This window comes from Ceratotherium simum, chromosome 17 (genome assembly GCF_057802395.1).
Source record: "Ceratotherium simum simum isolate JZ-2026a chromosome 17, ASM5780239v1, whole genome shotgun sequence".
In the NCBI taxonomy this organism is placed as follows: domain Eukaryota; kingdom Metazoa; phylum Chordata; class Mammalia; order Perissodactyla; family Rhinocerotidae; genus Ceratotherium; species Ceratotherium simum.
In genome coordinates, this window is record NC_141916.1 from 45,637,253 (window position 1) to 45,653,977 (window position 16,725).

Below are 16,725 nucleotides of genomic sequence, written 5' to 3' on the forward strand. Positions count from 1 at the left end.
GGCATCATACATCTTTGCTATTTCTTTGTTTCATTAAATTTAAAAGAAAAATCCCTCCCAAATTCAGATATGACGCAAGCATAGTAACAAGATCATCTTACTCTTTTGTGAGGTGTGCGGAACTCTGAGAGAACAGTTCATTCTCCATCCGTGCTGCACAGAGCCAGCACGTGTGGAATAACCATGTTACAGCTGAACAAAAACTGGTTGGCATCTCCCAGGCACTGGAATTTGGTCGTCCCTTGCTTGGGAAAACATGAGTTGGTCCCTAGGGAAGTGTGCTCTGAGCAACATCAAGTTTCTGTTTTCAGTGGAAGCTCAACACAGCAAAGTCATTCTGATGGAAAGATGAGGGCCTGGGCCAATTCATGGGAGCACAATATATTACAAACTTCAGCTAGCAGGAAGAGAGAAGCCCTGGGGAATAAAAATTAAGCAGATAGAGAAAGAGAACCAACGTATGTGGAGAGCCTTCTATATGTCAGACCTGGTGTTAGAAACTTTCAAACTTGCATCCTGAGCAGACACAGGGAGGACAGTAAGGCTCGGAAATGTTAAATGACTTGACTAAAGTCACATACTGGTGCGAAAAAGAACCCATAGCTACAATGCCTCAGAACGACATTTTAGGAAATGTCCCATGAATGAAATTTTCTTTAATCCCACATTCTGAGCATCCTTGTTCCTGGGTCACTGTTATCGCCACCAGGGATCCTGGATTAGAGTCCACACTGGCACACCCAGAGATGAGTCTCAGGTTGCTCCTGAAACTTCAACAAGATTTATCCATTCAATAAACAATTACTGTGTTGATCTGTGCTATTTCCACAGCCAGAGGTGGTAAAAAAACCTCATTGAATTTTCTTAAACGGGCTGATATTCTAAGCACGAGCAGTCATAAAAATTGTCTTTACTTCTGTCTAATTTTTCATGCTTAATTTAAAACCTCTGTGAATGTATTCAGTTATTGTGGTGTCGTCTTTTGCCTAATAATGGCTTCCTTCATGCACTTTTCTTTGAGGACTGTTTAAAACAAATATTTGTGAAAGTACCTAGCACAATGACTTCACACGGTAGACACTCAGAAAAGTTCAATGAATCCTCTGAGTTCTCTCTCCTTATGCATATGAACCTGGGTTAGAAGAGTATACCATGAAGGTACAGGCAAGAAATAATGTATCATTTCTCTCACCAAGGGAAATGCTAAAGAATTATGCTCCTAGTAATTTGTACCCTCCTCTGGACTGATTTTAATGTTTATTGTATCTAGAAAACACTGTCCTCCCAGGCCCTGGGTTGATTCTTCTCACTCAGCTTTGCAGTGTCAGATGTTCTTCATGGGGCCAAGGTGTTAGAAAGCAGCCATGAGGAGCCCAGGAAGGACCAATTCCTCCGTGTTTCTAGGGAATACTGAGACACCAGGGGGGACTCTAGAACCAAGACAGCTTCTGATGTCCCGTGGGATAGACTTGGATTCCCTAAATGGGCCAAATCACAAGGCAGACAGCAAAGCAGACCCAAATCCTTGAGTAGCACTGAAATGTCGGCAGTCCTTCAGAGATGGCCCAACTCTCCATGACCAGCCATAGAGCTGCAGCCCCAGATTTGGGAAAAGTAGGACATATCCTGGTCAACAGGGTGTGGAGATGCTGGGGGTGACAGAGAATGCTGATGCTTTCATAGGTACTTCTCTGATGGAAATCCCCTACTTCTGGTATTTCCACATTTCTCTATCTCCCTCCCTCGTCTTTACCTCCTCTATCTAATATTCACGGCGTGTGCATCTAGCTGTGTGATCTGGCAACTTTGGAACATGAGTTAAGTCTCCACAGTATTTTGCTCCACAGCCAGAGAGAATTCTCTCCATTTGCTGTTCCTGTGTCGTCTATCATTTCTCGTCATTCACAGAGTGACCTCTGGCTTCAATTATGAAAGGGAGCAATAAATAGAATCTAAAATTAAATTTTTCATGAGGAAATTTTTTTAAAGAAATATTAGTGACAGTTCCATTTTAAGATTGATTCAGTTAATAAACAATCCTTGCAATTCCCAGAACTCGTTGTCTCTTCCATACTCCTCAAAGAAACAAAATCTATTTTTAAGGAGGAAGGAGTGGACATTGCCAACACTGAAGATCCAAGGGAAAGCACTTGGTGCCTAGGGAGTCAGTTAATTTGCTTCACTGAAGCTGCACAACAAAACAGCATCACAGCAAAGGGAGGAGAGGCAGAGACAGGACAGTTATTGAACATCTACTATTGGCCATTATAGTCCTAGAACTATTCATACATTCTCTCCAACTATTCAACACTATAAAGAAAGATTATTGTTCCCACACTAGTGGTGGAAAATATGGGGTTAATAACTTGCTTAAGTTCTGGAATAAGTCAATTGCAGAGCCACATTTTGAATCTCTAGTCTATCAGACTCAAAGTCCATGTTCCAGTAGACACCAAGGTCACCTTTCTCTGAATTAACCAGGTGATTCGTTTCATCTAAACTCAGGAGGTTCACCTTTTCTTGCCTTCAACCTATTGGAACCTGCACGAAAGAACCAGATATGTGTGCTCTATCCTGAGACTGGTGTAAATTCTTAAGCATATTTCACTTTCAGTGTCTTGGAAATTTCACTGAATTTGCAAGTGAAAACATTGATTTGTGCTATGTCATACTCACGCCACGAGTAACCATCTTAATTTAATCTGGCGTTTTAATTGAGACGGAGAAGATTAAATCTCCACCTCAGCACATCTAATCCTTGGCATTGTTTCACTGAATAGCAAACAGGGGGGTGTGAGGGTTCCACTGTGAAAATTCATCTGTGTAGGCATCTGTGAAACAGAAAATAGAGATAATTGGAGTAGTAAGCACACGAAAAAAAGCGAATGTATTTTGGGGCCTGACAGAGTCCACACTAACCTCGTTAAGTATATAATTGCTAATTCTCCATTTCACTTTTCCTGTGTAAAGAGCCAAAGTCAAAAATAACATACAAGCAAACAAACAAAACAACCCTGCTGTTTGTGGAACAGAGGGCAAACTGCAGAGGAAGGTGAGAAAAGACCAACCAGAATGTTCTATGCTGACATGCTGGGTTCCCCCAACCCAACCCCACTTCCTCTTTTCCTTTCTCATTTCACAGCCTTCTTTACATTAAGGAGCATTAGAGTCATTGAATTAAGAAGGGTCCTCTGAGATCTTCTAACTCCAATGATTTCATTTTGCAGAGGACGAAACTGGAGCACAGAGACATTCAGCAACTTAGGACTTGCGCAAGGTGACACAGGGGCAGAGTTGCACTGACGCTCTCTTCATGTGACACTTCCCTGTTTTGCTAAAGCCGTCCCTGTAGAGTGTTGCAAAGGAGCATTTACCTCTGCCTGTGCCCCCCTGGATAGATTCCCAAAATGACAAACGAGCTCTATAATTTCATTATTACTTCTTAATAAATACGTAATAAATTCATTTGAAGCAACAGAGAGCAATGCCTAGAAGTCAGACAACCTGGGCTCAGACCTTAATTCTGCTCCTTACACAATTTGTCTTCTTGGGCAAGTTACTTACTTGAGCTTTAGTTTCCTGATCTGTAGAAGAGAATGATGAGAATGCCCGCCCTTAATGTTGTAGTGAGGACTAAATGAGATAATCCTCGTGAAAGCATTTAGCACCATATACGACAACAATTATAATTATCATCATCAATGATAAAACCAGTTGTTCTTTAGATGATGAGATTAGAAAATAGTCTAGAATTTCCATAAAATTCCTATTCTCACCGCATCAAGCACCCATAAAACGGGAGGATTAAAAGAGAAAACTGACATGTGTGGCTTAATGTAAATTGGGAAATCACTGTCAAACTATCTAAACCATTTATGGCTGGGGCTTTGGAAGAATCTGAGGTTACTCCGAGAGGAATTGTGAAATTAAAAATGCAGCATCTTTTGGGAATTCACATACATTTGAAATAATTAAAACAGAGATAGTCTCTTATATACACAGGTGAAATAAGGTATCTGAAGGACAACTTAACTGACCCATGACTGCAGGTCAGGAGAAACAGGCAGATAGAGATGGTCTGCTCTAACCCTTCACTTCCCAAGATGAGGAAAGTAAGATCCACGGTGGTGGAAACATTTGCTCAGGGGGTCACTGCCAGTTAGCAGCAAAGCCAGAACCCAAACCTATGCAAGATGAGGCCTAGTTCAGTCAAGAGATCATTATCCAAAATCGAGTAGATTGACCACAGAACTCTTCTTCTAAGGAGCCACTCCCCGTGCACCTCTGCTCCTCCACCAGGCTTTGTGGTCATGCTCCCTCAGATGTAGATGTTGACTGATATCTCCTCCTGCTTCTATATAGCCAACGTTTTGTGTTCATAGACATGGTCCTTAGCTTGAGGTTAACTTGTGTCATCCATCTGGCCAGGCCTCCAAGGGAAGCAAGCTTTCCCTTTAACACTCAACTCTGTTTATGTTTCCAAAAGTTACAGTTTCAAGGTCATGTCCCTAATCTTGGACTCCAGTAAATTCTATAAAGGACTTCAGGGGTTCATAAATCCCTTGACTGCATGCAAAACTTCATGGGCTTATTCTTTTTTTCCTTTTGTAAGGACCATCACTTTTATCAGATTTTTAAAGAGAACTGTAATCCTCAAAAAGATTGAGAACCATCAATCAAACCAGCTCGGCATTTTTAGTGTGGTTAGATTGCCCATCCTCCATCCTCATCTCCACTGTGCTAAAGCACAGTGTCTTATAAACAGTAGGTGCTCACCAAATATTTGTGACCTTAATTTTGCTTTAAAAGAGCTTTCCCTGAGAACTGCTTTTTCAGTCCTTTATTTGCTGTATTATGACACTTTCATCTTTTGCTAATCAGCTTTCCACAGTGAGCTGGTTTTGGGTCATCTGGCCTCATATCTCTTTTTCTTACGCTATCTAGTTAGACCAAATTATTTTAATGTGGCCCTGAATTTCCTCCTCTTGATTGCAACAATTTCATATAGTAATCCCACATTATCCCCTACTCTTTAATTTCTTTAAATAAATTTGTGTCTCATTTTTATGGAGCAATTATTGTACCTGTTGCAATGAACCAAGGAAATTTAGAACTGACGTGTCTCAGATTTTCTAATGACAAGATCAAAATCTAGATGATAGATAAATTAACTTGCCAATGATCACACTGTTAGAGGTTAGCAAATCCTGTCCTAGACCAGATCTTTCTCTGTTTCTCTGAATTGCTCTCTCTCTCTCTCTCTCTCATCCTCTCTCTCTCTCTCTCATTCTCCTTTCAAAATTGAGATTTGAGTACAGAATTACAATTCTCTGCAGGTTATTGAAATCACCTTGAGCTAGTTAGTGGCTGGGTGTGATGTTACCATCTGATGGTCAGACTTCAAGCAGATGACTTGTTAGAATCAACCGATATATTCCAGAAAGGTCTGTCCACGGGAGTTGAGATGTCTTCATCTGTAGACAGCCTTCCTGATGCTCTGTCCACAGGCTTCTTATGTGACCTTCACCCTGAGTGTCTGGTCAGGCTCCTGGATGTCACCAGAGGAGAGCCTGTCTCATCTGATTAGTCTTATCTGGGTTGCTCTTCATCTGCCTCTTAATGGTTGTCCTTAAACTACCCACAAACTACAGCCTCCACCCACTGCACCTTTCATTGTTTTTCCAGCTAGTTCATTCACTTTCCCTGAGTGCTGTTTGGAATACCGGTTGAGTTTGTCACTATGATTATTGTACTCTTCTCTAGAGGCTGAGTGGTGCTGGTTCTTGAGCTGAGGCAAGAGTTGCCACAGGAACGGGCCTACAAGTTTCCTTCCTGCACAGGAAGTGGACCTGGGCATTGCAATGCCGTTTTCAGATTGATCAAGGCTCATAGTGTTTGGCTTGTTATTTTGCTGGAGGACGATTGATGAGCCAAGAGATATCATTTCTTTTTCTTTTCTTTTCTTTTCTTTCTGTTAAAATTGCTTTTGTTTGACTTTACTTCCAAATTATTTTTTTTCCTGTTGCCTATGATAATGACTTGAAACTCAAAACCACTACTGATTCTGGCCAGATAGCTTCCCTCTCAGGGGACTTTATAGAGGCTTGCAGAGTCACTCAGGATGAGCTGTGATAGATACTGTCTTATAGTTGTGCTTCTTAAGAGCAATGAAGCCTTTACTCACAGGCAGGGAAGAGAGTTACCCTCAGGGTAGAACTGAAGGAAATCAGGAAATTATCTCCTTGTCCAAATATCTCCCTTGTTTCCCCAAATTGCTCCATTGCTGCCAGCCGTGGGGCCTGAAATTCTTCCGGTAGAGATTTCTTCCTTTTTATTAGGACACTGTATCGCATCCAGCTATGTGGACTTGGTCAATGCTCTAAACCTCTGGGTTTCAATTTTTTCTCAATGATCAATTGAAGGATTGGAATATATCACCTCTAAGGTTTATTTCTGCTCTGAAAGGCTCTGACTATGCATGTGCTAAGAGAAATAATTTTTAAATCTATTATTCAGGCATTAACACTTAAGTGTGAGTAATTTTATTAGGTCTCCCCTCAATGTTTTAGCACAAAACAAGTAAATGTAGATGATGATGGAAAAAAGACAGACTCCAGGTATGCCCAGGTGAGGTCTAAGAGCATAAGGTCATTGGAAATCTGGGGCAGAGAGGGAGGTAATAAAAGGGAAGTAGGTACAGAAAGGGGAGATCGTTGGAAGGGTACTAAAGACATAGTTACAATTTTGTCTAGAGGAATTTAAAGAGTCTTTGCTATCTTGTGTCATTTCAAAAGAACAGAAGATCATTAGATATAGAACCTAATAAATCAATGAATGTTTATAAAAGGCCTGAACTATTCAAGTGTTATGGGAGATTCAGAAGAAACAAAGAACCTAGTACCTGCCCTCAAGGAATTATTAGCAGTGATGGGTGGAAACAATTCAGACACCTCAGGCAGGTATCATAGGGGCCTACAACTTCTCAAGAGTTACAACTGAGGTATTGTAGGAGTTCAGGGTAAGATTCAATTAATGGGAAGAAGTCAACTTTCTTTGGCAAGTACTCCCCCTGTCTCTTGACACCGCCATAACCAGGACTGTACATGCGGAGAGCTTTGATACGAGCAAGGCTGGCTGGATTTTAAGGACTGTGATAATTTCTATAACTATTTGAACTGGGGCTATTTGCTCATTATTCAGAACTGCTTGTGCTGTGCTGCTTCAATTGTAGTACATAATTCACAAATGAGTTATTTCTTTTTTGTTGGTTTTATTTAGTGAATAGGAGGTACTCATCACAGTGTGGAAAAATTCAGGCATGTCAGAGAAAAGACTGGAATGCATTATATTCTTATTTCATGAAATACAATGAGGTTGAATTAGGAGAAAATCTCCCGCAAAATCACTGACAATTACAGAAGTCCACTAGGGCAAAGGTGGTGCTAACAGCAGCCCTACAAATGTGTTTCATATCCGCTGACTCCTAGCTAATGGACTATCCCACTCTCTCTCTGAAATAGATCAAAATGACTGAAAAGGCCCCAGAACCACACCTGGAGGAGGATGACGATGAGCTGGACGGCAAGCTCAATTACAAGCCACCCCCTCAGAAGTCCCTGAAAGAGCTGCAGGAGATGGACAAAGATGATGAAAGTCTAATTAAGTACAAGAAAACGCTCCTGGGGGATGGCCCTGTGGTAGCAGGTGTGTGTGTATGGGGAGGGGAGCAGGTGGAGGGTCCCAGTGAAGGCATACATGTTAGCTACTTGGGAGCAGGTGCAAAGGAAAGAACCAAGTGCTTCTAGGGTTAAGTGAGTGAGGCACAATCAATATATGCTGCCTAAAGTTATGGACTGTACAATTAAGTCTTTCTTCTTTGGACACAAGGTGCAAATCAGCACTGAGACAGGCAAAAATAACACATAGGCAGAACTTAGAAAGAATTCTAGACTACCACTTAGAATTCTATTCTCTTCATCATCCTTCACATTTTCTTTTTTTCTTCTCTTTCTCCTTCTCACTCCTTACCTAACCATTTATCTCTTCCACATACACAATGGCAGGCTAAGACATGGCCCAAAGATATAGACAGGAAATGCCCAGCTAGCAGGGTGCCTTAAGCATAGCCACTTGGGAAAAGTTTGCTGTTGATAATTAAGAAGGATCTACAAGTGCCTGAAGCACAAACAGCATCGCTGCAATTTATAAGGCCATTAAGATCAAGCATGGTGAATCAGCCTTCCATTTCTATTTTTACTCCAGATACAGATATCACTTTTCTTTTTATGTTCTCTCTCTTCTACTTGAAATACATACTGTATATACGTCTCTTCCCTGCGCTTACATTTCCTTTTAAATCCTGCAGACCCAACAGCACCCAATGTCACCGTTACTCGCCTTACCCTGGTTTGTGAGAGTGCCCCAGGACCAATCACCATGGACCTCACTGGTAAGCAGACACATCTGTTCTGTTCAGAAGGGCCTAACATTATCAATGGGAAAACTTGGTTTTTGTCCCCTTTCCCAGCAAAAGGAAACCCTAGTAAGGTTAATCCCAGAGATACATATGCTGGGACCAGTTCACAAATCATTGCTCTCAGAGTACACAGTATTTACCATGCTTAAAGAAAAGCTCAACCTCTGTCTCTATTTAATTGAAGAGGGTGCAGGTATAAACACTGGATATATTTATTTGTATCATATTTACTTCAGATTTTTATCTCCACATGATAGCAGAAGAATTACTTTTCACGTAAAAAGATTGCTAAACTGGGGCAGCCTGGTGGCGTAGTGGTTAAGTTCACGTGCTCCACTTCCATGGCCCGGGTTCGCAGGTTCAGATCCTGGACGTGGACCTGCGCACGGCACATCAAGCCACACTGTGGCGGCATCCCATATACAAAATGGAGGAAGATGGGCACAGATGTTACCTCAGGGCTCATCTTCCTCAGCAAAAAGAGGAAGATTGGCAACGGATGTTAGCTCAGGGCCTATCTTCCCCAGAAAAAAAAAAAAAAGATTGCGAAACATCAGAGAAAGTTTTGATCTTATACCAGCTACAGAACTTACCTGGAGGCAAGAAGCAATCTAAGACAGAATTCCGCTGTAAATACTTATTAATAGCTTAAAGCTTTGATTCTTTTAAACAAGCAACTTCCCCCACTAACGATGTACAAATTAAGATTTCGTTGTTATCTTTCACTCTATTGTGACAAGAGTCAAGTCCTTTCCTGAGACAGGTCTTGAGGAGATAAGGAGAGGTGGGGAAGGCGGGTATTATGGGGAAAATGGTCATCTGAGAGAAACGAGGAAAGGGCCACGGAGCTAGGAAGTTGGGGGCATCAAAGGCAGGTCTTAACTAAAAAAAAAGTTTATTACCAGATTCAAAAAGTGTACTCATGAGACAGAGCAAAGCATGATTCTAGAACAGTATGCCTAACAGCAGGGTAGTTCCCCTCCCACAGGACATATCCACTCTTTACCTTATATGGGCTTTTTTTGTCAGAGGGAGGAAATCAGAGGCTGAGAAGACACGCTTCCTGTTCAACTGAAATCATTAGAGCAGACACAAAAATTCAGCTACCCCCACATTCTAGCATCTCTCTAGGAGAGAAACTCTCTCTCTGTTTCTCACCAGGACTCAGACCTCTTCCTGTGCAAAATTGTGTAATGTACCAGGTGCAACTGTCATTTTGCAAGAGAAGGTCTGAATTAGCACTCAGGAAATCTGTTCTGTTCGGAATGGTTTGATGATATTGCAGGAAAAACTTGGTCTCTGTCCCTTTCCCCAGCAGCAGGAATCCCAGATTTGGTTTTCTGTCACAAAGAAGCTGATGAGGTAATTCTCAGATATATGTGTATATATAGTATGCTGATATCAGCTCTCTGCATGAAGCACACGCCAGAGCTGTGCAAAACACACACACACACACTCACTCCTGAATGGCAAAGTATACAAGATCACGTCAGGAGAAGAACAGAGAATGACAACCTCTCTAATCAAGATATAGGAATTAGGGGCAGATCCCAGTTTCCTGGAGCCTGAAGCCTTTATAACTTGTGACTTTCCTTAAAAAAATAATATGAAACTGTAAATGCAAAATTCAGTACAAAAGTGAATATTTACTTAGAATCATAAAAAGGAACCAAAACAAGTAAATTTTTAAAAGCTAGAAAATTCCACAAACATTACCAAATCCACAAAAGAAATAGCTGGTACTCATGTAATATTTTTCTTATATTTCTTTGTTTGAGCAGTAAGTACATATTCTTTAATCATCTTTTCATTTGAACTTATTTTTCTAGAATCATTTTGAATAGAGAGAATAGAAAGATAGTTTAGACTTTCCTCTGGGATAATTGATTAAAACTTGCTTTTATTATTGACAATTAGAAAAGACATTTTCATACATAACTCATTACTGGTAATGTCATGCATATTCTTGGAGTTGTCATCAAACTTGGGGGAAAAAGCTCTGTTACATTTCTTTCATATCTAGCTGTAAGATTTCAGGCATTTCAAGTGTGTGTGCAGTGGCTCATCTCGAATATTCTGAATTAAGGGCCGTATGGACCATGTTGCTCTGATGGGCCCAGCAAATGGCTCTGGAGCTTAAACTTCATTCATCTCTTTGTGTATCTCCTTCTGAAGAGAATAAACTCTTTCTAAATCCACTTCCACAGGGGATCTTGAAGCCCTCAAAAAAGAAACTTTTGTGCTAAAGGAAGGTGTTGAATATAGAGTCAAAATTCACTTCAAAGTAAGTATCTTGCCCTGTATGTTTTTATAAAATTTAAATCCTTCCTATCATTAGGGGGGAAAATTGAATTTCTTACGTTATCATGTTGGCATTCCTTTCGTTTGTTTCTTTTTTTCCCTGGATCTGGATGGTCCTCTCCCCACCTCTGAGCTCTACCTGTTGAGACCTACCCTTTCTTCATGCCTTTTCCCAGCCAGGACTCTCTCCTTGAACTCTCCTTTGATCACTTAAGCCAATGGGATCCCTCTGTCTATGAACTCCAAATACTCCCATCCACAAGGCATACACTACTCTGTATTGTTCCATTTGTGTCATTTCTCCCCTACTCAGCCTAAGCACCTTGAGATGGGGAGAAATTGTATATCCCTTCTTTCCAATATGTCACACAAAATGTTGTAAATTGTATTTAGTGAATATTTATTGATAAATAGATTTAAAAAAAAAGAAAGAAATAGATAAATGAATGAATCCATTAATAGGTAAATAAAATAGGACAGATAGAGCCTCAGCTGTATTTGCTCAATGATTACATCAATCCAGAGAGTGTGGTCATTGGTAAATAACTGAGAATTACAAATTAGTTGTGGAGCAGGTGAAATGGTAAGAGCAAAACTAAATAGATAAACTGACATATAATGAATAGGCACATACTCCAGCGAGCAGCCAAATTCAAGGAGAAAAATAACTTTGACTTTGAAAACAAATAAGTCAGAAATTCACTGTTTGCTCTTAATTGCTCATATTTGCCTTGGTTGCCCCTCGTTCCCATTCAGTCATATCCTCCAGGGCCTGAGCTCCACCAAAGAAGACTCCATCTGCCCTCTCTATTTGCTCACCAGGCCATTCTTTCCTCTGGGTGCAGGGGGTGATTCAGGGTTCATGGACAATCATTCTCCACCACATACAAATACGCCTCAAAATAATTTCATTCTGAAAATATTTGTTGATGTCTACTCTATAATAGGCACTGAGCTATGGTTCACTTACTCGTTTCCTGTTGAACTGTTTGTTACTAAAGTACCTAAGATTTTGGTGAGGCATTATATCCAAGTATGCCTAGAAGCGGGTACACACCAGCCCAATTTTTAATCCTTAATGCTACTGCCTTAATTTGTCAATTTAGCAAGCGAGTTTTATGAAATGAAACAAGACAGGTAAATTTTGATGTGAATAAGATGAGGTCTGGAGCATGGGCTTCTGCTGTGTGTGGGAAGGCTGGGGAGGAATGCGATGGTGTGGGTCCTCAGTAGTCATGGTTACACATTAGGGTGACGGAGGGCACAGAAAGGGGTTTTCAAGTCCCATCCACTTAAGAGATTTGGCCTTGTCTCTAACAGGAGAAAGATCTCTCTTTTCACTCTCTACGTGTAACCCACGTAAAGTTGAACCACCCTGTGGCCTGTCCCAGGATAAAGCTATAGTTAGAAGAAGCACCAGTTCAAAATTTAAATTTAAAAAATGTCCAAGAAAGTTCACATCTATAATACCAGCAACACATCCTAAAATCCTCTCTCCTTATCTTGGTTGCTCTAAGTGTTCTCTTTCTCTCCCCACACTTCATAACACTCTCCAAAAACTTGGCCTGAGATGGTTCTTCTAGTTTCTCCCCCTTTTCCTTCTGCCTCTCAAGGGAATGTAGTAATCTGATTTCCATAGATCTCCCTTTTATTCACGTCACCAAGCTTCTTCCTTCTGGGGTAGGAGAGACGATGGGGAGGGGCATGCAAGCAGGGGAAGAGAATATTAGGAATATTCATACTTTTCTTTTACCCATCTCAAACATATTTATATTAAATGGACCTTCTGTGGAACAGTAGAAAAACAGGAGATTCTTTGTTTTGAAGTCCTTATTACTACTCCACCAGCTTCCCTGTTTTTAGGTCATTATTTTCCCACCAGACCACATGTCCTAATAGGCCCAAGGGACCAGCTTAGAGACTTCTAGAAAGATGCATTCATTTCCTTATTCCTATGAGCCACATGTGGGAGTCAGAGTAACTAGAAAGTTTGGCTTTCATTTTTCACAATTTCTTTGATGAAGCTGTTTTCATTCTGTCCACTTTTGATAGGTTTATACCACAGCTTTTACTGAGTGACAGCCTAGAACTTAAGCTGGCAGTATTCAGTGCTGTGCTACCTCATTGCTAACAAAACAAAATGTAGCACTGAGAGACTGGTTTATTTATTCCGTCCAAAACAAAAAGGGAGCCATAATTATTGCTGGGGAGAAATTATCTGAAGATGCTTTAATTCTTCAAACCGGTGAACGATTAACCACGCCTTCCAGCTAATGACACAATGTCCACTTTAATTTGTTTATATAAACATGAACGCTGTATAAAATTAACAGACAACCCAGTTCAGTCCTAGGTAAAATGAATCATAGAACAACAAAGTGCTTGGGCTGTCTATATTTTCATTCTGTTTTAGTGAATTTTCTTTGAAAGGCTTGGGAAAGTAGCAAGATCTCAGATAACATCTGAAAGTGACAGACATCCAAAATATCTCTCAGACACGAGTAGATTTCACCCATTATTTATATATGGGGAGGATGTTTTCGTGGAGCCCATCTCCTCATCCTAGACTCCAGTCACAGCTACATTACAGGCACGACCATCTTCTAGACCTGATTTTCCATTACGGCTTTTCTCCTTGCTGCTTGTTTTTCATACGGTAGGTGGATCATTTCTGAGGTTAGAATTTTCAGATATTTACATAATATTTTCCATTCGTACCTTTGTAAGCTTTCCTAAGACAAGGACAGACTTCTGGCCAGTAGTATCAGGGAGGGATTGCTCAAGACCGTTCTTTGGACCACTGAGAAAGGAGAAATGTAATGAAAAATATTGAGACAGTGTTTACTTAAACACCTCCCTTCTCTAAACCAAAAATCACAGTATTCGATGATTAAAACCAGATTGGCAACGTTGAGTCTTGTGATCTCCTCTTTCCAATCTCCGCCTCACCACCACACTAAAGGATAATACTAATACTTATTTTGAACTAAATCTTCAGTGCTTTCATCTTCAGAGAAGACTCAGCTAGGTAGGATCAGCATGAAAGATGAGGAAAAATGAAAGACCCTCTTTAATCTGAATTGTTTGGATTCTTCCTACCTACAGGTGAACAGGGATATTGTGTCAGGCCTGAAATATGTGCAGCACACCTACCGGACTGGGGTGAAAGGTAAGGGACCCACACCTTACACTGTCCCAAACTCTGCTTCTCACTGATCCTTAACCTTCTGGTTATTTCGAATTGTTAGTCATAGACTCATATAAGAAGCTGCTAAAAGCTGTGGACGCTAACCCTGGGAAAGGGCACACATATACCTCTGACCTAGATAATAACAGCAAGGCCTACATTCGCGAGACCTAGTTTAGACTGAGTCAGCCACTAACCTTCAGCATTCAGCTTCTGGAATTCAACTTTTTTACTCATAAAGGGGAAGAGTAACCGAAATAAGTTTGAATAAAAAAAGTACCTAAAAGTACTGTCAAACGTGGAAAAAAAAAAAAAAAGGTGGTTCACAGGTATAAAACCTGAGTGTCAGAGAAATCCAGGACAGGAAAGACCTATCCAATGGCAAGTGTGTTTCTTGGGAATGGGAGTTGGTAGTACCACGTGGGGGCAGATGGAGGTGGGGCAGCACTCAATTTCTTAAACAAAGAAACAAGAAAAATACTCTTTCTAGAACTGAGAAAAGCTGTTGAATTGAAACAAATAATATAACATTACTTAATATAACGTTACTGCAGTTCTTGATAAGTTGTACCCAAACACTACATGCCTTGGGAAACTGTCTTCAGTTTCCTTCCGTTAATATGAGCAGGGAGAAGTGAAAGGCAGAAGGCTGATGAGAGCACTTTCATAATCCCTTTTTACCTCAGGGGCTGTCTTACCCCAAAGGTGTGAAACAGTAATACATGTCAGTTCCACCAAATCGATAAACAAGGGATGGGGAGAAATTGTCCAATAAGTTTGCATGACATAGAGAACCACTCAATTGCGCAAATCCCGCAGATGATTGTTGACCTGAAGGAACTTAATTGGTCTTTCCAATATCTAGTGTCATGAAAAAATAGTTCCGTTTCCTATTTTCCTTTGGGCCTAGAGACTATGTTGCCTCACTTAGGCAAAAGGATGATGACATGTGTGTAGCTGTTCCTAAAGTTATTCACAGTTAACAACAAACTACATCTTGCCTGCCTGTCTACCTATCTACATTATTTGTACTTTCTAGTCCCCTACTATTCTTAATATACCCCAGTTATTCACCTATTAATAACTTTGCTTGGCTATTTTCACCCTTTGTCCCAGTTCTTTACTTTTTTTTTTTTTTATAATTTTATTTATTTATTTTTCCCCCAAAGCCCCAGCAGATAGCTGCATGTCACAGCTGCACATCCTACCAGTTGCTGCATGTGGGACACGGCCTCAGCATGGCCAGACAAGCGGGCGCGTCGGTGCGCGCCCAGGATCCGAACCCGGGCCGCCAGCAGCGGAGCGCACGCACCCAACCGCTAAGCCCCGGGGCCGGCCCTACTTTTTTTTTTTTTACCAAATTATTAATTTTCTTCTCCCATCCAATTATTCCACACATGAATTCTGTTCATTCTGATTGCCAGCTGTTACCTTATCTCCCCCGATTGATATGTTCATAGAATGATAGTTTGTAGATAGAAGACCCTTGAAGTTCATTATATAGAGAAAGAAACAGAGGCCCCCCAAAATGTCATGTGACTTAGTCGCAGAGCTGAGACCAGAACTCAGGTCTCAACTACTTTGGGATTTCTTTATGGTACAGTCTGCTGCATCTCCATAAAAAGAGTCTTGATACTCGTTGATTTAGGGCACTGATTCTCTGACTTTCCTGATGCTCAGAATCAGTTGTGATGCTTTTTAAAAACGCTGATTCTTGAGACCCACAGCAGATTACTGAACCATAGTCTCTGAGACTGGGTCAAAGGAAACTGTATTTTTAAAAGGTACTCCAATAATAAATTTTTTAAAGAAAAAAGATGCCTCAGGTAAATCTGAGGTTTAGTCAGAGACACTATTTCTCTTGTCTTCATTCACATAAGCTGTGCTCCAAATTCTCCAGTTTGTAGTGTTTGTTTTTCCTGTATCAGATTCTTACCCAAATGAACTTTTCTTTCTCCCTAGTGGATAAGGCAACATTTATGGTTGGCAGCTACGGGCCTCGGCCAGAGGAGTATGAGTTCCTGACCCCAACTGAGGAGGCTCCCAAGGGCATGCTGGCCCGAGGCACTTACCACAACAAGTCCTTCTTCACCGACGATGACAAGCACGACCACCTTACCTGGGAGTGGAACCTATCCATTAAGAAGGAGTGGACAGAATGAGTCTACCTGCCCATCCCTTTCCCTACCCCTGCCACCTGGAAGAACCCTCCCAGTGGGTTCACCACCCCGTCCTTCCTCCCTGCTCATAGCTGGGTCCCTTCTCCAATGCTCCTCTCAGTCTCTTATTGATGCGTCTTATCCCACACTGTCTCTCAAAGGAGGCCCCAGCACAAGATGCTTGAAACCCAGGCTTTCACCCTGCCCACTCCTTCTATCCCCCAGCATGGCCACATCTTTGAAGTTCACCATCTCAATCCACAGTCATTGAATAGTTTCTTCTCTTATTCCCATTTGAGCAGCTAGAGGCCAGGAAATGGGCAAATTATCACTAACAGTCCTTTTGCCTTGGGTTCCAGTAGTTCACTCACATCCCTGGATTCTTCTGTGGTTGCTGCTGGCTCAATGAAGGTCCCTAATCATATTCCCTGCCAGTTGGGGTTCTTCTTTTCTGGGAGACACTGTAAACAGCACAAGAGAGTGAATAAAACAGTTGTACGATCTGACTAAGACCCTCGTTTCCCTGCTTTCTTCCTTCTGATAAATATGGTAACTGGATGGTTCACATTCATGAGTTTCCTCAGAGGGGGTGGGGCCGGGCA

General features: G+C 41.2%; 2 protein-coding genes across 2 annotated transcripts in view; one reads left to right on the plus strand and one right to left on the minus strand.

Annotated features, from left to right (window-relative positions):
• PDE6H (phosphodiesterase 6H) overlaps positions 1-214 on the minus strand; it is a 21,820-nt gene extending 21,606 nt beyond the window's left edge. Inside the window, exon 1 of the mRNA XM_004435407.3 lies at positions 102-214. Coding sequence (XP_004435464.2) covers positions 102-141 — 40 coding nt within the window. The 5' untranslated portion in view covers positions 142-214. The remainder of the gene's footprint in view (positions 1-101) is intronic.
• The window catches only part of ARHGDIB (Rho GDP dissociation inhibitor beta), a 17,945-nt gene extending 1,310 nt beyond the window's left edge, over positions 1-16,635 (plus strand). Inside the window, exons 2-6 of the mRNA XM_004435406.3 lie at positions 7,521-7,704; positions 8,366-8,449; positions 10,684-10,760; positions 13,883-13,946; positions 15,927-16,635. Coding sequence (XP_004435463.1) covers positions 7,527-7,704; positions 8,366-8,449; positions 10,684-10,760; positions 13,883-13,946; positions 15,927-16,126 — 603 coding nt within the window. The 5' untranslated portion in view covers positions 7,521-7,526 and the 3' untranslated portion in view covers positions 16,127-16,635. The remainder of the gene's footprint in view (positions 1-7,520; positions 7,705-8,365; positions 8,450-10,683; positions 10,761-13,882; positions 13,947-15,926) is intronic.
• The last annotated feature ends 90 nt before the right edge of the window (positions 16,636-16,725 follow it).